We start from the raw sequence: 24394 nt of genomic DNA on the forward strand, positions 1-24394 counted from the left end.
ACTGTTGTTAGAAGATTAATCGATTATGAGATCAGAACTAACTTTGTAACATTTGATTATATAATCAAATCCAGCATAATAAGTGAAGGCCTAATTACAAAAATAATTTTATTACATCACTGAAGTAGAACGAAGGATTTCCCCTTTGGTTTTCTTCTCGTAACTACATTTTGGGGTTTCCGGGAATTTCTTTTTGCAGGAAAAATTCTACACTGCGTAACAACTGCTTCTGTTGTACACAATCTGTGTGTACAGCTGCAACATCAGGGATACAGCTAACTTTTGCTCTGTCAGCAGTCCAAGGGTTATGTGTAACCACAGCAGACAGAAACCTTTACCCCCTATGTGCAAGTGCCAGACATTACTCCACTCCCATATGGGCACCTCCAGATTCTCAGCAGGAGGTGGAAGAATGAGCAGAGGGGTACTACTACCAAAACTGTGTGTGTATGAGGGGAGGGGTGTGGGGAGGAGTGTGGGGGTGTCTGTCCGTCTGGTTTGCCCAACAAATATTTCAAGGCCAAGACATGTCAAGCGTTCTACAAGAGCAGCACAGGCTCCATCTGCCAAACTGACCAGGTGGTCATAGGACATTTGTTGTTCATCACCAAGTTGCTGTTAAGTGAAGATCTTGCCACCAACGCTGCAGCACAAGCACTGACACATGATGGGAGTGAAAAATTCTCAGGCCATCTTGTTTCCATTAGTTTAAATTGATTCCTAAAGGTCTTTTTAATGACCATTGCAGAGTGGGCTTTTATCACCGCTTCCGCATAATGTCTAAAAGGCTAAGAGTTTCTTGGCATGAAATGCAGAAACAAAAAAAGAGGGGCATACAAAGGGCAGTGATGTCAAGCTTATGAAAGCCAGGAACGAGAGATGTTAAAGAGCCAAGATGTTAAACAAAATGTGCCAACCACACGAGTGAGCAATCTGATCCAGAAAATCTGAAGCTGTTAGTGTTATAAACTTTTTGTCCTAAGATTTATTTTACTGCACATTTCCTTTCAGTGTTTCCATGGACTGTGCGTTTTAAAGGTTTCTTCCAAATATTAAATGCTTATTGGTGGCACCAGTGGGTCTGTTTTCATCCTAAAAAAAAATCTTGCATTTACAGCTCTTCTGAAATTGCCAAGATCAGCTGACTGCTATCAAAGTAACTTACACTTACACTACAGATTAAGTTAATGGCACACACATTGCTTTTCACACTCCAAGCTAGAAAAAGTACCTGACTTTAGTAACCTGTAGAGCCTCCCTGAGCAAAGAGCTCCATTAGATGTGTCCTGTAGCTTCTTATGGTTAACAGCGATCATTCCTCAGATGCAGTTGTTTCAGTTTAATATTTCTGATATCCTGATGAACAGCTCTCTTTACGTCATGTGGCATAATTATTTTAATCCAGGTCAGGACTCTGACCTGGCCATTCAAAAATATTAATTTCTTCTTTTTCAACAACTAGTCGCTGATTTACTCAGGTGCTTTGAGTCCATGTCTTGTTATGTGCTCTTTCAACCACTCCTAATCTTCCGATCACAGACAGCTGTCCTGACATTATCCTGTCAAATGTGTTACATAAATTCAATTTAATTGTTCTCTTGGTAACAAAAAGACAATCATGCACCGATGTAAGAAAGTCACTCGAAATCTTGATGCTCCCTCTACCTGGTGTGAGAAGGGAACATTGTCACAGAGGAGTTGTTAAATAACCTGGTAATCTTTTGCAAACACGAAATGTACTCCAATGTTTTATACTCAATGTTCAATACTTTCTTCATGGTATCCTTACATTAATACTACTTCCATTCAAATCTTTCTTATACTAGACACAAGTTGCAGAGACTCCTGCAGGTGTCTTGCTGTTATTCATGAGTTCTTTTTCAATTCTTGCAGGATGGCACATTTTGTTCTATGTGAGATCTTTTTAGAACGCCCACTATAAATGAGTCTTGAAATTCTTCCATCTGTAGTCAATTTGTCTCCTTGTGTATGGATGAATTGATGCGTATCCATGCTCAGCTTTCTGCGTCTCTAAAACACTTCATTTAAGCTCCGTTGAAGGTTGTCATTTAGGCATGGTTCACACCAAGCACTTGCTTTCAAGCTTTATTGAAGTTATTTGTCCTTAACTTCAATTTGTATGTCTTTATTTATAGAGAGGGACATGTCTACAAACCTAAATCTGCACTGATGCACAATGACACACCTATCAGAACCATTGCGACACCGATTGCCACATCTGGTGTATATATGAGCCTGACCGATTCACATTTTTCTCTAACAACTATAACTGCTATACCCGACATGATGCAAATGATTTTTCAGATAATACAACACTGACAATTTAAGTTTATTCCATCTTCTGACATTTTTTTTTTACATGTCTAATCACAAAGAGTGTATCAAGTTTGCCACAGGCCCCATCTTATCTTAATGACCTTGTAGTACCATATCACCCTATTAGAGCACTTCGCTCTCACACTGCAGGCCTACTTGTTGTTCCTAGAGTATTTAAAAGTAGAATGGGAGGCAGAGCCTTCAGTTTTCAGGCCCTCTTCTGTGGAACCAGCTTCCAGTTTGGATTCGGGAGACAGACACTATCTCTACTTTTAAGATTAGGCTTAAAACTTCCCTTTTTGCTAAAGCGTATAGTTAGGGCTGGACCAGGTGGCCCTGAATCCTCCCTTAGTTATGCTGCAATAGACGTAGCCTGCATTGAGTTTTTCCTTTCCAGTCACCTTTCTCACTCACAATGTGTTAATAGACCTCTCTGCATTGAATCGTACCTGCTATTGATCTCTGTCTTTCTTCCACAGCATGTCTTTATCCTGTCTTCCTTCTCTCACCCCAACCGATCGCAGTAATTGGCCACGCCCCTCCCTGAGCCTGGGTCTGCCAGAGGTTTCTTCCTGTTAAAAGGGAGTTTTTTCCTTCCCACTGTCGCCAAAGTGCTTGCTCATAGGGGTCAAATGATTGTTGGGTTTTTCTCTGTATCTATTATTGTACGATCTACTGTACAATATAAAAAAAAAAATTGGAACCTGAGAGGTTAGATGACTACACCGAAGCTACCCGTCGAGATACATCCACTAATTATGATAGTCTAAATTTCTGTGTGTCTCCTCGTAAATCGTTTCTTAAATTTAAAACAGAAACACAGGCTTATGAATAGCATGCCATTTCCCTCCAGCAGTGCTAGGTCTTTAGCTTTACTTATGGGAATAGTCCCAATCTGTGCCACTGGTAATGCTAATTACCAGTGGCACAGATTAGTTTCTTTTCTTTTTTTTTTATATAATACTCAATTACATAATATTGAAATGTAGAAAATTCACTTGGCAGGTCAACCTCTAAAATAAAATGAAGACTGGGAAGTAACAAGCAGGACATGCCAAAGTTTTACTTTCTGACATTAGAATAATGGCGTCACACAGGGACCTTGAGATGAGTTCTTGTCACACCAGAGCCTCATGACAGAGCTTACTCATCTGGAGTTGTTGTCTCACTCTCACTCTGAGACAAAAGGAAAACTTCCATTCTCGAGTTTCTATGGAAACGCCACACAGGAGGACTTTTTTTTAAAGCTATTTATGGGTCTCTTGACAGTGCAGTGAATCTTATGAAAGAGAGTCATTCAAACTCCAGACAGTATCCTACTCTGGGAGAGAGCGAAGATGGGGGCCCAGCATAGTGGCAAAGTAATGGAAGTAACCACCTTAAAGAAATACTTTGAGAGTTTTGGGAAAATGCAGTTTGTTTTCTTGCCAAGGTTTAGATGAAAAGATCAATGTCACCCTCATGTCTTGGCTCATCGTACAAGACTACAGCCATTGGCCGGTTCTCATTGCTTTGCATAGAGACAGAACACAGGAAAAATGCTCATCTAAGTAATAAGTCCTAGCTTTATAGTGGGTGTTTAAAAAAGAAAAAAGAAAAAAAAAAGCTTAGGCTGGAAACTTCAACTAGCCTAGAAAAATAGTCTGTTTCCTTCCCACCCCCTTTAAAGCTCATGTTTTTGAACTGCACCAAAGAGTCAATTTTTCACCTTCTTTTTCAGAGTAACTACAGTACTCAGCATTGCAGAAAGTGCGACACTCAACAAGATTATCACCCTTTGTGGGAGTAAAGTTTAGGTAGCTGCTCTGTAATTTTGAAAAATTGTAACATTTGTGACTAAATGAGATAAACTGTATGTACTAATTACACTGGATTAGCCAGAAACAATTGTTCATATCTGGCTAAAAACTGTGCCAGAATCAACATGCCGAAATCAGAATTCATAAAGTTCAAGTGGTGTTTAGCACTGGTGTGGCAGAAATCCTATATCTAAATGGCTGAATTTTGTATAGAAGGAAACGAGCAATAATCCATTCAAGCTTTCCAACAACTACAACAACTCACTGAGCTTGTTTGTTTCCCTCGCTACATACCAAATTGCTTCCCACACATTTGTCTACAGGCAAGAAAACACTCGGCAGTCTGGAGGCCAGATGGAGGCCTGGATCACATGTGAGAAGAACAGGAAGTTTTCAGAAGCCCTTGAAACTCTCCTCCTGTTCCTCCTCATGTTCTTCTCTGTTCCTAGGTCAGCAAAAGCGTCTGTGGGTTTTTCTGAAATTTATTTACAGACACAATGTCTTTCATCCCACTACATGCAAATTACTAAACACATCTATGGAGTAACCACTCGCTGACCCCAAACAAAATACCGTTTACTGCCAGTTCCTGGCCCTCCTGTGTACATTTAGGGTTGGTGGGAATCTGGACACTAGAATATAATATTTTTTAGAGTTGAGGTACAAACTCCATAAGGATACCATGTGCAGCTCTAGGAACTATATCTCTGTATAAAGGTGGTGTAATCACAGTGAGATTGTAAAAACATTCAAAAAGATGTTTCTGGCCCAAGTACACTTTGTAAGCTACAGATTAGTCATCAGAGAGAAAGCATTTCTGAAGTAAAGGGGTACGGATTTATAGTACGGTATATACACACACAATGCACATCTGCCACACATACGGTTTTCATGAAGCTCTTACGCATGTGGGTAAAAGTGCTGGCTTTAAACAAAACAACTTGCACATGAACTGGCATGTCTCTCTGTGCAGCCTTTTGCATATGGGCTGATTTCTTTACCTGGCTGGCCTCATATGAGGGGTAGAGCCTGGTTCTGGGTGGCCCTGGGATCACCCAGTCTGCTTGTCTGATTTGAAACTGAAAGATCAGAACTCTTTAAGTCTGTGCCAGTTCATACACTGTGCTTAACACTGGCTCTCACAGGAACCCACTCAAATTTCAGAGCAGACAGAGTGAGGAAGCAAAATGTAAGCTAAAAAGAAACAGAGCGAGATCAAAGACTGAAAAGAAAATGAGGCAAAGAGAGGAAGAAACGCTTGCCCTCCTGAACCTATAATATAGCTTTGTGGCACAGACACACTGCCATTTGGTCAGCAGGCTAATTTAGCAACGCAAAAACAACTGGGGCAAGAAATCACTGGGGCACACAACTGACGTGCCAAAAACAATAATCTGATAATGATTAGAACTGCTCAATGCAGCATTTTTCATGTTTTAAACACCTTTTAATTGCCAGCAGACTCCAACTTAAAAACTAAAGACTTTCTGAACCTCTGCTGCCTATAACAGTCTTGCCTCTGTTTGAAGAACTTGGGCTGGACTTTCTATGCACTCCTGTGTCCTCTGCTGCTGCTATTTTCAGGTCCCAGCCTGAACAGTGAGCAATACTAACTAACATTAACTCTAAAATTGAGTCCACTAATCATAAACATCAAAAAATAACCGTCTTTCTAAGTAAAGACAAGCATGTTTGTACACAACGCAAAGCCTGCAGACATTACAATACCAATATGAACAGAGTCATAGGTACTCCTGTAGGTCTTCATCTGGCTTGTGGGATCAACTAAAACCCTTAAATGTCATTCTTCTGGGGAATGTTTTCTAAAAATGTCTTTTTAAAATTACTTCCCCAGCCAAGTTTATGAACTAGACATCATCAGATGATCCAGTGTAGCTAAAATACAGATTAAAGCTTGCAGGCAGAGCGTCACTTCCTCGCCCACTAACATTACCTCAAGTAATTTTTATAAATGTAAAGGGTATTTTTATGCCTTTACTGGATATTTGAGCAGTCAAGATAGACAGGAAAGTGGGGAGAAAGAGAGGAGGACAGGATGCCGCAAGGAGCTGCAGGTTGGACTCAAACCTGCTTCGCTACACTCTGGCCATGTGGAATATGGTCACCTGCTCGCCTACTGAGCTAAACTGGCACCCCAGCATGCCCGTTCTGACTCTACCAAATGCAAAAAATTTATAAAATAGAGAAAAAGGTTCTATTCAATATGAAACTAAACTAATAATCGGGCCCATAAAGTTGTAAGGAACGTGTTTACTGAGGTCAAAAAGGAAACTGAGGGACTTCTTTACTTCTATACACAGGAAAGATTTTTGTAACCACATATTTCACCCCCTGTTGGCCATTAAGAAAAATGCAGCTTTAAGACATTTCACTACTTAAACTATAAAGATAAGTCAATCTTCTATACCAACTATGGTCTCATGTAAGTCTACTTTGTATACCTGAGAGCCAGTATAATAACAACAGTATGTATGATGGTCTCCCAGTCACTGTAGTGTTTTGTTAGCATAAACAAACCAACTGCAGTTTGTTTCACGGCCGCAGGTGTTTTTAATTACAATGGTTTACTGGAAGTCGTGTATAGCTCTTTACAGTCTTGTAGACCAGATCAAGCTGTCTGTCAAACAGTAACTAAATTTATGCACGTTAGGAAAGTCCACGTAAGTTAATTACAGTATTACACAACCTCTGATTACACTGTAAAACTATTTAAACATTTTTGTACTGAAACGGATTACAAGTCGTCTCCTGTAGACGCAATGATAACATTTTCTGAGAAAGCAACTCATTAATCAGCACATTAACTAGATTAAAATGAATCAACTCAATCATTAGTGAGATTTTGAGCTCACAGGCTTCTTTTGTCACGTATAATAATAATTAATAACCTGGATTAGCACAGAGGAAGTCAACTTGTATCCAAGATACAACGGGATTAGTTCGCAAATGTCACAGTATCTGTGTATTGAGTACTAGTCAATATGAGCTGAATACTAAGCATTTCCTCACATTACTCTCCACTGTGTTGGTGAAAGCATGCAGTGTCTGTAGCCTTTTGTTCTCTCAGTCATTCAGGGTGAGCCACCTGCTCTGCTCTGCTTCAGCTGACTTTAATTTACTCAGGGTGTTGCAAGGCAAAGGGAAATTTGACAAGAAGCTGGGCGACTACCTTTTCTACTATAACCACTACTATCTTGTGTTCCAGTAATCTTTGTTTAATGTGTGCATGTTTCTCATATAACTGCTTATCTTTCAATTGCTCTGTTGTATGTCAGAGCAGTGGTCAACTGAAGAACATTTGCTTGCACTGGCTGATATTTGTACGCCTCTACAGTGGACAAACAAAGCCAGGATATTGACATAGTACTGGAAAAAGGCCAAGGCACAAACACTGCATCTGTTCTCTGAGTCAAGGAGCAGCACAGCAGTGACCATTTTTTGCTTTCTTAGCAAAGTGTGTGAGTGTATTTGGCCAGTCCACCCTAATTCAGTGCAGATGTAACGTGTAACTGCTAGCCTTCCTTCATGTGTCTGGCATCCCAAACTAACCAAAGAGCAAATCTGGGAAAAACTGTAAATAGTTCAGCGTCCTCACTAGCATAAGCTGAAAGTGTAGTCCCGTGTACTCTACAACCCAGTTTACCTGCATGAGAAACCCATTTCTGAATTTTAGATTTCTCCTCTTCTTCTTATCTGTGGACCATCCCTTAGCTCTTATTAAAGTTCAGTCTCTGCTAACTGGTTAGCCCTTCCTGTGTTTCCCTGCCAGGAAGTTGACCGGGAGCTGCTGTGGTGATCCTCAAGGTATTTCATACAGAATTCTATATCTCTGCTCTCCAGGGAGTCTCTCCTGGACTCCAACTCAACTAACAGTGACTACAGTTGCTTTATGCACTTCAAGATGATAGAGTTGGGGTTCATCCATGGAATAAAGAACTAACTATAGAGGCAGCAGATTTTGGCGCACCCATTTCATCCCCTACTGCAACAAATCAGTTCAAGTGTGTGGGAAACAGTATTGCTTGACAAGGTCATTGCACTCTTTATTTAATAAGCTTGTATCAGTCCTGAAGCTGTAGACCTCTGCTTTAATAAAGTACAAACTTAGTTTTAGTGATCAGCCACAACATTAAAACCACAGACAGGTAAAGACTGTAACACCGATTACCTCATTACAATGAAAGTTTGCTTCTGGAAACTCTGAGTCCCAACATTTTAAAAGGCACTGCAGATGAAGCAGACCCCCTTCAAGCAATGGCACGCCCTTAAAGCAGCAGGACAAAAATAGTCACAATGGACTCAGTTTTCCAGCCCCAGATTCACTGCCAGGCACCACCAGACCCCGAACATGTATTGCATAGTGTATCGAAGCAGTTTTGACAGCACAAAGCAGAGCTGCATAATTGCAGGCAAGTGGCGATAAATACTTATCTTCATTTTAAATATATAATAAAATAAGCATTAACAAGAAATCTCTTTTATAAGCATGTTGCTGACATTTCCTGCCCACATTTGCCATTAAGGGCAGACACATGGGCAGAGCTCATTAGACATTTGACGAGATTCACATTTCAAAAATCCCAGGTTGCTTTGGTGAATCATCTCACAGCAAGACAGATGCTGGCTCTTCTGAAACTAATCAGGATGTCCAGATTCATAGCTAATTGGCCTCTCGACATCATCAGCGTGAATTTCAGAGCCTCTCAGAAAGGAGAACAGAAAAGCAGACTGCTCGGCTCAAACTCGCACCAACATTTCAACATAACCGTCACATGTCTGTTTGTGTACTGCCTGCACACCTGTGTTTTTGTGGGTGTGTACCGTATAATGGGCCCTCATGGATCTAAATTCAGTCTGTGACTCATTAAAACAAACATTGCTCAGGTTGTGTCAGACCAGTCATAGAGTACTGTGTGTGTGTGTGTGTGTGTGTGTGTGTGTGTGTGTGTGTGTGTGTGTGTGGGTGGTTGGGCTCAATGTACATTTGTCTCCAATCAGAAGAGTTATGATGGGGTACAAGTTGAAAGCAATTCTCAAGTCAGTGCTTGTGGTGGGATGTGAGTGCAGAAAGCATATAATGGATGAGTCTTGGTCAGATCTCTCTTCTATTCAAGTCCCCTTCAATAATTAATCATGTGTTGTCAGCAAGTGAGACCTCACACACGTGGAGTTACTGAAAACACAGCCATCCAGTAGCCTAGTTTTGAATATTATGACGAACTTTCTTGCAAAATAAGTCATATAAGACTCCTTTTTAATCATCTGAACCAGAAAAGAGACGCAAGAGCTCAAAGAATGTATTCAATAAACAAATGATTAACCACAATGAGTTTTTTTAACCATCATCTTTCCTGGTTTAAGTCACTGAAAGCTTTTTCTTTTTACATTACAGCAAAGATCTATAGAAGCTAGTCTTGTCAGGTGGTTAGTAATTCCACGACATGGTTATTTCATCTAACACGACCAAACTTCTAACGAATAAATATAAAGCCATAACTTAAATATTTTTAATTATATGACACATAAAAGTTACATTTATAGTCAAATAAGTAAAAATAAGGAAATGAGGATTGTAAGTAAACCCCCTCCACAGCTTTTACTACTACTAAACATGGGCACTGTTGCACAACAGTAAGCTGGATTTCACTTTTTCTGATTTAAGAAAAGAGCATCAACTATTACATTACCTAATATATCTTATTAGCCTGCTGCTCCTAATAACCATTATATTAAATGCATTTTTTTCACAAAAAACAAAAGACAACATTTTCCTTAATTTGTATTAAACTGACATCTGTCCACTTTTGTGCATCACTTACGGTAAGCTAAATTATTCATTCCTGTATGTAAACAAGCTTAAAGAAGATTGAATTCACCCTGGCTGATGCATTTACACACTCACTACTTTCTCTTCATGCTGGAAATGTAAAAATAACCTCCCTCATTTTCTCAGTCTTCATCTTCTCTTCCCGTTTGCAGAGGTGCACACAAACAGTTATCTTTCGTTTGTGCCCAAACAAAGCCAGAGTTATGGAAAGTGGCAAGTGCTACATGAATTATGTGTAGCAAGAGACATAATAAGCAAAGAGCTTTAGTGGAACAATGAAATTGCCCAAATCCATCCTAAAAGGAGGTGGAACAATGATGCGGTGGTTAGCACTGTTGCTTGGGTTCCTTCAAATGCAGCTGCCGGATGGGGATGTGTGGAGTTTGTGCCTGTGCTTGTCAAGGATCTCTCTGGGTAGCCTAGCTTCCTCCTTAAGTGGTTAGGTTAGGTTCATTGCTGATTCTGAATTGGTTGTAGCTGTGAACATTAGTGCAAAATGCTGATAGACTGACCACCTATGAGAGCTGGGATAGGCTCCAGTTCCCTCCCCCGTGAGTTGGATGAGCAGTTGGCAACACTGATAGACGGCCAGGTGTTCCTAGTCGAAACCCTGTTTTTCCCTACAATTTTACTATGATAAAATATGCCCGGTGAACTTCTACTGAAGTTCAGCTTCTACTGAAGTTCAACCACACCATGACTGGCTTGGATCTTTCTCAGTTTGGCTATAGACTGGCTCTTTGTGGAAAGGTAGGCAAACACTATTGTTCCACAAAACAGATTGATATTCTTGAAACGTTGTCTTTTATGATATGTGGTTCGGGCTGTTTGTCAAATCCAACAAATCTGAAAACACCACCTGAGCCACTTATCACATTTTCATAGATTTTATGACTATTCAATTAGCTGTCACTGAAAATGTGTTAGATGCAGATCGTTTGTTAAATTGAAAAGGCATTTTCATAAATCAAGATTTTATGCCCAGAGCTCTTAAAGTGATTAGCATGCAATTTGATTTTTCAAGACGTACACAATCCTGCAGTTCACTTTCCCTCAACATTTTAGTTTTACTTTGTGATCCAAATAACTTGTGACAAACTCAACTATAATCTTGTGCTTCGGGGAGTAGACTGTACTTTCCAAGCCTCTTCCGATTGCGATTACTGTTCACACTGCAAGTAAATGTGTTATGGCATCCAGTGGTGAAAAAGATGTGGCTGGACAGTTACATTTATCATTAACACTTCATCATCTGGATACCCAGTCCCTTCTCACTGCTGAGACGTCTCTCAGGGACAAATGCAGATTAACTGCACCGCTGGGCCTTGAAGAATAAACAGGAAACATTTCAGCACATACAAGAACACCAACATGGAAAATCAAGACCAGAAATCCTAAGCAGACATTTCAAATATTTGATGTACTTTTTCCCCCCACTTGGGAAATAAGCAAGGTGAGTCAGAGGCTTCTGCAGCTGCTTAAAAGGTGGGTTAAGATCAAGCAATAGCCCCAGGGTCAGAGGTCAAACAACTGAAAATGAAACTGAGCGAATCATGATTCTGCCTGAGGGATGGGAACTGAACACTTAACATGCCAGCAGTCAAACGGTCCATGGATGACCAATCCTGGCCCACCAAACACAACACAGGGTGAGAGGTGAAACTGTTATGTTAAGGTCAGCCAGGTATTAGAGGTGCCTCGGGAATACTTTGTGGTTAGGGGGGACTCCTGCCCTCAAACAGCTGACAAAACATCAAAAGGATAAATTATGCTGAAAACAACTGTAAAACAATTTAGTGTTACTTCATCACGCACAAGACAGACTAGATGACATTTTTATTTTGCTGACATAACCTGAATTATTGTGTGCCAAGCACAACTGAGAGGATTGTAAAACAAAAAGCTGACAAGTGGTTGGTCCCCAAAACATTTTTCTAAGAGCCTTTACCCAGGCGGCCACTCGACCACACACATACTCACACACAACACAGGATCTAAAGAAAGGCTTTTGTTAGCTTCCACAGGTGTGACTGGGACTGAGGTAAAGAAGGTCGTGGATGCTTGTCTTAGTATCGTCATGCTGACAGACATGCCAGGAGATGTGACAGACAAAAAAAACCAGAAAAAAAAGACGACCACTGGCAACTGTGGCATTTTATGTTTGGAGGACCACCCAGAATCTAGTGTTAAAACAACATAAAAGAAAAACATCAACACACACTATTTACAAAACCTACACAATGAAATTAACCCTGTGAGGTCTGATGCTTCTTTTATCGCACTAATCTAAGAACTAAAAATGTAACTACATGTCACAGCAAAGCAGACCTCTGACTCTGATTGGTCTGTTTTTGAGCAATTTTAAGTGTAAATACATTATTGACTTGTCGAAGGACACTGATGGACATGCTGTTTTTCCTCATTTTTTGGTTGTGACACTATATAGACTCTGGGTCCTTCCTGTGATTTAATAAACGTGACTTCTTCAAAATGTGTTTGCTTCAAGTGCAACATGAACAGCTTAGTTTTACTTACACGGGCGCACACACAGCAGGGATTCAACGCATTAAGGCTTAAGGCATTGGTACCCTGACCTCATGCTATAAGGAAAAAAAACTTCTTCTGTATTTTGAAAATTGTTTTTGTAATTCTTGATAATCTTGGGGGTGATGTGTGTTTTAACATAAGATTTACCACAACATGGCTGTGCGGTCTAGTCTGTAAGTGCTACGTAAGGCTTTGATCAATTGTTTTTTTCCATGTAATAGAAAAATAAATTTGCTATTAAATTTGTTAAATCTGCACTTTTTTCTTCATTTGTTTTTTTTCCCTCTTTGAAGTGAACTCACTGTCACCTCATTTTCATTATCAAGGTTATTATAAAGCAAGCATTCAAGCAATCAATACACAGTCAGTGACATAAAAGTCTTTTTGAAGGTTTTTTGCTTAGCTGAGATTGCCACAGTCGCTCTGAACCAAATCTCTATCAAGGTTTTTTTTTCTGCATAGAAAAGATTCTGATCACCCCACTATTTAAAAAGGTGATCCAGAGCCAGAGGTGGGAAATCAGCAGCACTCAAGTAAATGAAGACCCAGTAAATAAAGTTGGCCAAAGGAAAATATTTAACAAAGCATAAAAGACGTTTCCACCTATCAAATTATCAAAATTGTTAAATAAGGCCAGAGTGTCATTATCTTTACTGTAAGATCCCCTAAAGATGCACTGTGATTCAGGAAAAACCCTGCCTTTGCAAATGGAAGCCAGCACAGGCGATATATTCCACACACCACAAATCAAAAACTATTTAAATCTTTTTCAAAATATGTATTTTGTTTTTCTTCAAAACTCAGGGTTTGGGTAGTTCAGGTAATCAGATCTCACAAGATGAAATGTAATAAGCAATTTATAAAGGTACCCCAAAGAAAATGATGGACACATCTCCTGCATGTGGCATAAACCTGACAGTGCCTTGGAACAAAATATTACCACTTAAATAAAGTCTGCCTGGAGGCTTTCAGGTGCAGAAGCACATCACTGCATGCCTGATTATCAACAGAACTACACACCTTAGTTACTGTGAAAGACACAGACTTGTAACCACAATCACCACATAAACCTTAAAGAGGTGATGTCTCACAACGCAAACACGCAGACGATGCACATAAAATGCATGTTGATGCTTTAAGATGTACTGAAAAGGGTAAATGTGAGCTGGCAAGTAGGACGAGACCCAACAAGCCCAATGTTTAGAGGAGAAACAGTGACCTACAAGTGCTCATGACATTCCTCAGAGACACACCGACACAAAACATCCCCGCCTGTCTGGGAAAATACTCGGAACAAAAGTCTCTTCCTCTAAGCGTCTCGACTAAAAATCTTGATGGACTAAAAACCACAAAAGGCAGACGTACACCTTCGTCTCATTGTTGTCTCGGAAGCGGTAAAACCCTACAATGAAGATGCTTCAGATGCACCTTAATCTCACTTGATTCCGTCTTTTTTGCTTCTCCCTGCGTATTACGCAACCCCACGCATTCTTATTCACTGCATTTGTTCCAAAACATAGGTAGGAATCTGAAAATTGCCAAAAATGATGATTACGGTTATTATTATGAGCATGTTTGCCTATGACATCAGTAATGTGATAAACTGGCAAGCTGCCCAGGTTCCCGTCTTTATGTAGAAGGCATGATAGGATAGCCTTCATTCCTCTGTGAGACTGTGGATTAGTGTATTTACTATCCATCTACTACTAGGATTTAAAATTACAAACTGGCACTAAAATTTTTACTTTGAGGAGGATGCATTCTGCTCATTTACAGTTCCATCCTTATATTTGTGGACTTTACTAGACTAGCTTTGCAGTCTAAACACAAGAAAAACAGATATTTTTTGACATTTCTTACAAGGTATCTGTGAAATATTTTTCGCCAAAGAACCCTCCCCCCAGCAACTGTGGCATTTTATGTTTGACGGACCACCCAAAACCTAGTGTTAAAACAACATAAAAGAAACACATTAACACACTTCTTACAAAACCTACACAATGAAACTAACCCTCTGAGACCAGTGTTAAATCTAAGAACATAGAAATGGAACTACATGTCGCAGCAAAGCAGACCTCCATGACAGCGATCCGTCTGTTTGACAGCAATATTAAGTGTTAACGAACAAGGATGTCTAGAGCTGGTTAGAAGGTTTAGCTTAGTGGTACAATTTAATGCCACAGTGGATTCATGTAGCGCTACATGCTATAACACTAACTGCTGAATATGTGGTGGTACAGACATGAAATTGGAGCCTCATATGTGCAATTATGTAAAAAGGAGGTGAGGAGGACAGACAGAGACAGCAGGGAGTATATTTTCCCCTTCCAGCAACAAGACACAGTAACATGTAGGGAATCCCAGTGGACAACCCTCAGCTGAGCAAGAGCAACAGTGTTAGTTCCTAAAACTTTACTGGTTATGACTACTCAGTATTGAAACCACAATTTTCAAACGCAAAAAACTTGACTTTTGAAATTCGAGCATCTGTTAAACTTGTAATTTTGTTTCTCATGAGGCTTCTTGAACTGAAAGTTTTGAGAAAATATATAATACAAGAACTGGTCCTTTTACCATAGTTATCTGGAGCCGTTTTTCTATATGGTAAAGTTAACAGGAACAGTAGGTTTATAAAGGTTAACGAAATACATTAGCTGAAGGGTTGTAGCTTTTGTATGTTAAACAATGTCCATAGCCTTCTTGGGTCTTTCAATACGTCATAAAAACTATAATAAACTGAACACTGAGAGCAAGCTGAATCCTGAACAAACACGAAGCTCATGTTTAATATGAGCATCCATCTTTGTAGCAGTGCAAAAGTCAAAAAAAGGACAAGTATAAAAACTATAAAAAATATGAAGTGCATTAGATGAGTATTAAAAGATACACAGTGGGAACCAGAGATGAAGACACGCTGATTACTTCACTAGATAGCAACTGTTTGTTTCCTAGGAATGAAAGTCAGCAGTCAAAAGTAATTCAATTCAATTTATATAACGCCAAATCCCAAAGTCCTAACAGAGCACTTTACATAGGAAGGTCAAGACCTTAAAACATCATAAACAGACCCAAAAATTCCCTTTGAGAAAGCACTTTGAGACAGGGAGTAAAAGAACGGGGAGCAGAGCCGACTCAGTGTCTAATAAACTCTAATCTCATTAGTCCTTTAACAGGCTTCAGCACAGATTTAGACAGTGAGGAGGGAGGAGGAGGTACATGGAAGAAATATAGCAAAAAAGAAAATAAAACTCAGCTGGTGTCAGTGGCTCATAAGAGAAAATTACAGGTGGCTCTAAAATCCCGGCATGCACTGTCCAGAAGGTTGCAACTACTTGCAGACCTGCGTGGGAAATATAGAGGAGGCGAGAGAAAAGTGTGAGCGTGTTGAGAGAGCTGGAATGAACAGACCAAAGCCCTCTTGAAAAATTCCCAGTGGAAAGCAGTAAGTATGTGTTTGCAGTATGTGGGCAGCGTGAGGGTGTAATGAAGGGGTTCAGCCGCGCAGGCAGAGGTCAGCCAGCCGGCCAAGAGGAAAGGCCTCAACAACTATATGATGTCATCAAAGACCGCCAGCGTGACTCATCGACCTCAGACGAGGGAGGTGCACAGGAATTTTAATGACATCTCTCTACATAAGGAACCCATAAACAGCATTCTTTTTCTCTGAAGAAATAAATCCACTACAAAAGAGACAGAACACGCCACAACTTTATTACAAAAATAACTGAGGAACAAAAACGCTTTCCAATGTCCTGTGGGTACCTAGATATTAGACAACTTCCTTCAATCAGCTGAAAATAATACTAAATTAGAAGGCTGCGCTTTGCTTCCTGTGTGTTTAGAATTAATCCTTGAGGACAATGTGAGATAATGCCAGGAAGAAAAGGCTATCAAACACACCAGGCCTATAAAAAGAAAAAGGCAGCCCTCATTACCAAAGAAGAGACAACGACCTAATTACATCCCAAAAAGGTCAGGAAAGTATATTGTTTCACTTCACATCAGCTAATCACATAATGACACGCACACACTCATAAAGAAAAACACTCAAATCCTTCATAGCGTACAAAAGATACAAGCATCATTTGTATGTATTTTCCTCCTAAATGTAGCCTCCAAACTGTAGTTAATGCAGAGTGGAGAATTGAATTAAAAATTAACTCTGACAGTTTTATGACAAAGGCAGAAATTATCATGAAAGACAGTCTATTTTTATACTCTCAGTGCAGGCTCAACTCTCCAGAGAGAGACAATGATAGCTGAAGATATTCACTAAAAACTCTCTCCGATTCTTCCCCTCTCTCCTTCCTTTGCTCTGACCCAACTGCTATGACACCTGAACCCTGACCTTTGACTTCCAGACAGATCCAATAGCTTTACTCGCTCTCATGCATAAAACAAAACAAAACAAAAACATAGGAGTTATTTGTTCTCAATCCGCATGAACAAAATACTATGTTATACGAGTCAACGAGCGAGAAAGGCAGACAAAACACTCATGTAACGGAGCACCACGGAGGTGAGTCATCAACCTGACTGCGAGGGCCCAGACAACCACAGAGCTACATTCAAGACGAGCCTTTTCAATCCTCTCATCAAAGAAATGCCAGGCTGCTGTGTCAAACAACTGCTGCAACCCCGGAGATGATAAGAGGAGGGGCAGAAAGCCGAAACATTTGTCCCATTTGGTCCTAACGCCTTCACTTAACACTCATCAGTTTCTGTTACTGGTGGCCTTTCCGTTCATGCGCGCGTGTACACACACACACACACACACACACTCTCTACATGTGTCAGGATCAGACGCGACCCGAAACAAAACCCTGTTGTGCATCTGTCAGGCAGTCCCCAATCAGAGCCATTCTCTGGCCATATAAGAATTGGAGGTGGAGCTCTCCCTCAACAGAGGAATGGCACAAGAGCCGCATCAAGCCTTGAAAGATCTCTCTCCCCCCCCCCCCCCAAAAAAAAAAAATTTAAAAAAATCCAGGGGAACAAAAAAAGAAAAAAAAGAAAAGAAAAAAAAGAAGTGGGACTGAGGGTGTCACCCGGGGGCAGTGAGGCAGCTCAGTCCCCAAGGAGCACCGGCCAGAGATCAGTGAGAGCTTTGATCTCTGGCTTTTATGTTGTGAAAATGTTACACCTGCACTGCCATGTCTTTTCTTGTTCTCTGTTATCAGCACAGAGCCTTAGGAGAGCAGACTTGAGAGAGGTCATTAGTCAATAGTATGACACTGTGAAAAATCTATAGAAGTGCTCAGAAAATAGAAAACCGTATTCATAGATGACATGGGCAGCATACCCTCAAAGGGGAATCAGTGTATTAGTTTCGAATGACCATCTCTCGCTCTCCCCCTTTTTTTTGTAACAAACAGGCTTTTCAGCACTGAGGGGAAATTCCAAAAAGCACAAACAGCTTTGAAATGAGCACAAAAGCTCTGAAGTGATACTTTGGCAAATGAGGCGGGTCCCCCAGCAGCAATTTACAGCAAGGCCTCTGATCTTCATACCTGCATGGCTCGGCAGCTACATTATCAGAGCTTTGACATTCCAGTGATTCTACACAAGACCCTGACATCTTTTCATCTACCCAATCCTCCCCTTCGTGGAGACCAGAGCTGTTCAAAGAAAGGCCCACGGGTCTGTCATGGGTGTATTTAGAAGGGTGTATGTAGAATCTAAAGAGAATTTGTTAATTAAAACATATTTTAAAACACACATCACATGTCATTTTATAGTAAATAGGCCTGGGCAGCTTGGAGAAAAGCATAAATAGCATAAATCACAACACATTATGAAGAAAAATTGCATTTTTTTAATTTCCCGCTGGATTCTACGAGTGCTAGTGTGAAGGAAAGGGCTGCACAACCATGTTAAGGAGGTACAGTTATGCTGTTTTACGTTAATTGATAAATAAATACCATGTGCCCACTGTGACAGTGAATAGGGATGTGCTGATCTGATATTGCATATCAGTGACAACACACCAGATCTGTTTTTTATGACACTTTGAGTCAGCAGAAGCAGAGGCATTACAGCGTGCAGGAAGTTTACAACAAAGGATAAAAAGGTTGGAAGTATATTCCAGTATATATTCTTACACCGACAGACTTTCTGTCAGCTCTTTCTCGCTCTCTATAGGTTTAGTGTAACTCTTGCTGGGAAGCTTTTGCTGAACTTACAATGACATAATACACTGTTGTCAACGCTGTCATTTAATTTCACCTGTCTTTTGACAGCTCTGCTCCACAGATGATGTGTGTTTGTGTGTGAGGAGCAGCAAGGATGACCACTTAGACTGAGAGGGAGTAAAGCAGAAACTAGCACAACTATGAATGACAGCAGTATGAAGCAGCTTAATGACTCTTAACACCAACCTTAAATGTGACCAGTGAAAATAAATTAAATCAATAACGTGACCATATTTATAAAAAAAATATTTATCTTGGTCCTGTTCTCATTTATCATTTTACTAATCAACACCAATACTTTTACAAGGTTATTACAAAGTAACGTGTAAGTCAAGCTAATGCTCCCCTACAGGGAGCTGATTAGCTGATTAAATTAACACAGGTATCTGATCATTACCTGATGCAGATACCTCAGCATTGTATCGGAACTGAAATGAGTTAAATGTGCACTTGCTTTAAAATAAACAGTCTGTAGTCATCAAATGTAGTTTAAGAAGGTGGTGGTCAAAGTCTGCTCAACTGTAGGCAGAACGTTTTGCTGACTGGTGAATGACATCGAGGACTTCACAACAGCAACCAGACTGCACCGCCAAAATGAGGGTGAGGGGATTGTCTGAGAGTAAACTGATTGCACTGCTGTCTGGGGCAGTCAAATAAATAAAATTTATTTTAAAATATACTTGGATAGCCATCCATAGACCTGGGCAGCCCACCCAAATAAAGTCTATGAGCAAGTTTCCTCGTCATAGATAATCCTAGTCCTAGACTAAAAGGAAAAATTCAATGAAGATCCCCATAGAGTAAAGAATTTAGTCTAGGATTAGGTATAATCCATGTCTGGGAATCTGCATGTCAAACACTGAATATGGCATGACACAACAGCACATGCCATCTTAGGTTGAACAGCTTATTTTGCCCTTAAAGATTAAACCATCATCAAACTCGTGTTTTCTTAGGCTTAGAGATTGAGAAACAAATGTTGTGTGTTGTTTTCACTCTTTCACCGTCATCTGTGTCTCATCAGTGGTATCTAAATAAAACTACTGAAACACAGACTCCAAGTCTTTCACAATTTTCTTTCTGCTCTAAATACACTTTACAAGTCCCCTCAGTGTTGCAGATAAAACAACCACCCTGTAGATCCACCCTGAATTTCACAAGCAACACTGCAGCAGGGATCGCAAGAGGAAGGCTGTCTGTGGCATATGACAATGTCAGCAACTAAGAAAGGCCTGCGAGCTCTTCTTACGGGAGTAAGTCCATCTACTGCTGGCATAGAGTGCAGGATCATTTGGTGGCTTAACTATTAACTGCTCTCAATCACTGCCTTCAGTAATGTTGGGCTGCTAGTCAACTGGCTGGCTTTGGGGTCACCATGATAACCGTTAATCCGCAGCAAGGATTAGAGAGCTAGTAATGCAACATGCTGTTTTTAATCCACACAGATTTTCTCTGTTTTGTTTCAGCTTGACCATAACAATGGGAAACACAGATGTGTACTCACTGAGCCATGCTCAGGTAGTTAATATACTAACCCGGACGAGGGTGCTCTTAGCCTGAGCTCGCTGGGGTTGTGCTCCCGGGGTGCCCTGGTCCCGAGATCCACTTCCATGTGCCCTGGCCATGGCTCCAGATGTACCATTTGTGCAGACTGCCGCCCCAGGACCAACCCTCCGTGGCCTCTGCTTGATTCCATCCAAGAGCCGCACAAGTAGGATGTTGCTGGGAAGTTCATCCACGGCACAATCCACCAACGTCCGGCACTCTGGGCAGCGCAACTCCCCGCGTGAGCCAAGGATACCTTGGAGGCAACGCCGGCAGAAGGTGTGCTGACAAGGAAGAACCTTTGCCGAGGCATCTAGCCGCTCGAGACAAACGGGGCACTCGAGCAAATCCAACAACACGGACTCGTCCATTCTCTGTGTGTTCTGCCTCTAATTCAGCAGAAAAACATGATGCTGATAAGGTTTTTGTTTGGAAGCACATCAAGTACTGTCACGTCACTCCCATGCCTCGGCTATTGCCATGGCACCTGCATCAGCTGTAAAAAAAACAAAACAATAATAATAAAAAAAGAAAAAAGAAAAAGGTCAAGACATTCATATTTATCAACTGTATACACAAGAAATAGGTCATGGCATACATATTTAACAGACATCGCAGATGGCTGTAACAACTCTAACAATTACGAGATAATGACTTAAATTTTAACACAAACATCCACAAAGTTTGTCACGTAGTTCTCAGTGAATATTGATTCAAAGTACTTTTTACTGGGAATGCAAACTCCTACTATGAACTGAACTGTGGTTTTGGAAACTCCTTACATGCTTACATATGGCTGAAGCTGTATTGTGTTGCTTCATAATTTGAGCATCAAGCCATGACGAACCAAAACCAGTTCCAAAAAAGTCCAGTCCACTGGTATTGCATTCATCCAAGCTAATCACTTCTGACAGCTGCACACTGCAGAGCAGTGAAGTCAAACTCAGGGCAGCAGAGCTTCTGCACACCTGAGAATTTCAAGTCCTTTTTCTACTTTCTATAAACAATGTGTTCAGATTTGGAAAAGATAAAGCAGCTGGAAATTTGTGTAAGCTTACTTTGTTTCTGCACACAGAAAACTGATCATGGATCAATAAGGATCAATAGGAAGAATGGATAACAGCACTGATTCCAATAAAATGCCATCCATCTTACAGGACTGGTCTCCAGCAGCTCATGTCTCTTATATTGAGAATTATATCACGTCCATAACAGCGTTCTTAGTAAAGCCAAAGAGGACAACTGTATCAAATTCCCGTTTCTTCTGATAAGAACCTTAGTGTCTCTAATAGCAACTGCAAATCAAACGACCTATTTTAAAGGCTATTTATACGCAATGCAAGTTTACCAAGGTTACTGCATGTAAGGATGAAGATGTCTCCATTTAGAGCATACTAAACACTTCTGTTTACTGCACACTTGAAGGCAAAGTATCGAAAAACAAGCCTACGGAGACTTCAAATGGTTTATAATGAGATTATTACGGAGGAGACCTCGATTTTTTCAGAGCAACAGAAATGTTTGTGGCTCCAGGAGTCAATACTTTTAAAGCAGTTTTAAGAAACCTCATGCATAAATTTATCGGCGATCTTAGTGCCTCTGAAAATGAAATCATGGTGGGCTTATAAAGTCTAAGATTTAGTACCAATCCAAGGCATGGAGACACTGCTGCATGTGTCTTTCTATAAGAGATCTACACCCTACTGTTTTTAAAATGGGGTTTCTTCGTTTTGTTTTATATCCGCACTGTAATGCAGAATGAATTGCCGCACTAAAACCTAACATGCATAAGAGAATTGTTGCTAAATCTCGCAAAAACATTAAAAGGAAAAAAGAACAGTTTTAAGGTCTATCATTAGATTACCTAGCGGGGGACAGGAGGCCAAGTTAATCTCATTTACTCGACAGCGGATAATTACACCTGGCAACTGTGATCTTGGATCATCGGACCCTTTAAACTGACTGTACGGTTAACACCGCCGAGCCAGACACAAAAAAGAAACCTGCAGCAGCGGTGAAGCACTGAAGTGCAGTGATTTGTGTTTAAAGAACGGAGTCATGCAGGAGGATTCACACGACTAAGTAAACCTGGTTAAAAAAAAAAACAAATCCTAATAACACAACAAACTAATTATTAATCCTCTTTTTTTTTCTTTTTTTAAAATGACAAAATCTTACGCTTATACCGCAACATTGTAACAAAAAACGAAAACATTACATAACGACGCTAAACAGTAACTGATTATTCTTATGCTACTTTCTTTTGAGGTGGATTATTCTCGAACTGAACTACAAGAAAGCAAATTAAACTAAGTTTGTTAGCAAGTATCGCTTCACAACAAGGAGGCTGCTTTAACGTCGTCCCCCTTTAAAAAATACCCAACAAACAGTTAAGTTTGCGCACTTGGAAAATAAAGAGTTTTAACAACTTTAAGACACAAACAAATATATTTATACACTCCTAAGTACTTCAACTACTATTATTATGTAATTCAGCTTACCTCTTCCAGAACAGGACTCCTCCTCTTGTTGCTCTGTATCTCCCGTAATTTTTTTTTTTTGCCTCCTTGCTAGTTAGCAAGCCTTCTCAGATATCTACAAACCACTTCTCTGTGAGTATCCAGCAGGAAAATGCTGCCGTTTTTACCCAGACAGGTTTTGTTTAGAGGCGCACACCGCGCAGGAATCGCAGACCTCTATCAGATAGTGGAGTAAAACCTGACATGAGAAACACAATACAAGAGAGACAACGGAACTCCAGCCTCACCGAGCGCCATGCTGATACTTCTGCTCTGCGGGACTGCTGCTAGAACAAGCCGAGAGGGGGAGGGAGTGAAGTGGCCTTCCGGTGCTGTCGGAAATGGGAACATTATGGAGGCTCAATGCACAATAAAAGTAGATGGAAGTAGGAAAATACACATCTTAAAGGTGATATAGCTGATATATAACTGGGAAAAAGTATTCACATTAAGGTGACCAGATTCCAACAAAATTTAAAGCCAGGGGCTTTTGCAGGATTTCTTTTTCCACTGAAGGGACCAATAACATGGCAGGGGCGGTGATAATTCTAAAAACTGCCAGGGCAAAAATTCCCAGGGGGCCCCTTCATCCAGCCTTTACTGCCATTACTTTATAAATATTCTAAAAAAAAAACAAGAAAAAAAAAAACAAAAAAAACCAGTTTGTGAATGTAACTCTCTGTTACGGCACAGCTGGTTAGATAAGATTTAGGCAGCATTTAGGTGCTAGATTTCTCCACTCTCTCTTTTTCTTCTTTGTTTTTCACTTTCAAAACAATAACTTCTTTTCATTTTCACTTAGTGACTGTCATTGCTTTCATAAGGTTTGTTTAAACAGAATTGTTATTGCCACTTACAGTGGGAGTAAGGGAACTCAGGTGTGCCCCCTCAGGGAGGTTAGGAATCTCAGACTATCACTGCAACCTTTCACTACTGGCCTGGTGCCCAAAACAACAAGCAAGCCTTGCATTGCTTGGTTGCCTTTTAGCACATCCTGAGTTATCCTCCTTCATGAAACTTAAACTTACAAAATTTACTACATTAATTTAATGTTTTATTTAATGTTTTTATGGAACAGAGTACACCACTGTGTGAGAGAGGAAATTTGACTCTTACCAAAAATACCTTGAGTTAGAGTAGAAAGGTACGGTGGCCCCTAGAGACAAAGCATGTATAAACTCCAAAACACTTACAAATTCCAAATAGCATGCACAAACTCCTCAACACGTACAAAATCCAAAACACATGCAAACTCCAAAACACGTACAAACTCCAAAACACATACAAAATCCAAAACACGTACAAAATCCAAGACACGTGCAAACACCGAGACAGGTACAAAATCCAAAACAGGTACAAAATCCAAAACACATGCAAAATCCAAAACACGTGCAAAATACAAAACAGTAGGGGTGTGTATTGGCAAGAATCTGGCGATACAATATGTATCATAATACAGGGTAGACGATACGATATATTGCAATACTAAAAGCCAGACGATATTTGTGTTTAGTAGGACTAAATTTAATTAGGAAAACTCAAGTAAACAGTCCAAACTGTTTAATGCTTGACATGAAACATCTGAAACAAAAACACTCTAAGTTCAAA

General features: G+C 40.2%; 1 protein-coding gene across 1 annotated transcript in view; it reads right to left on the reverse strand.

Moving 5' to 3' along the window:
• Positions 1 to 23146, reverse strand: part of sh3rf1 (SH3 domain containing ring finger 1) — a 49960-nt gene extending 26814 nt beyond the window's left edge. The window contains exons 1-2 of the mRNA XM_082523402.1: positions 22769 to 23146; positions 20258 to 20763 (exon numbers count right to left, since the gene is read on the reverse strand). Coding sequence (XP_082379528.1) covers positions 20258 to 20638 — 381 coding nt within the window. The 5' untranslated portion in view covers positions 20639 to 20763; positions 22769 to 23146. The remainder of the gene's footprint in view (positions 1 to 20257; positions 20764 to 22768) is intronic.
• Positions 23147 to 24394: the final 1248 nt, after the last annotated feature.

Source organism: Aulonocara stuartgranti (assembly GCF_965226115.1).
Source record: "Aulonocara stuartgranti genome assembly, chromosome: 23".
Classification (NCBI taxonomy): Eukaryota; Metazoa; Chordata; class Actinopteri; order Cichliformes; family Cichlidae; genus Aulonocara; species Aulonocara stuartgranti.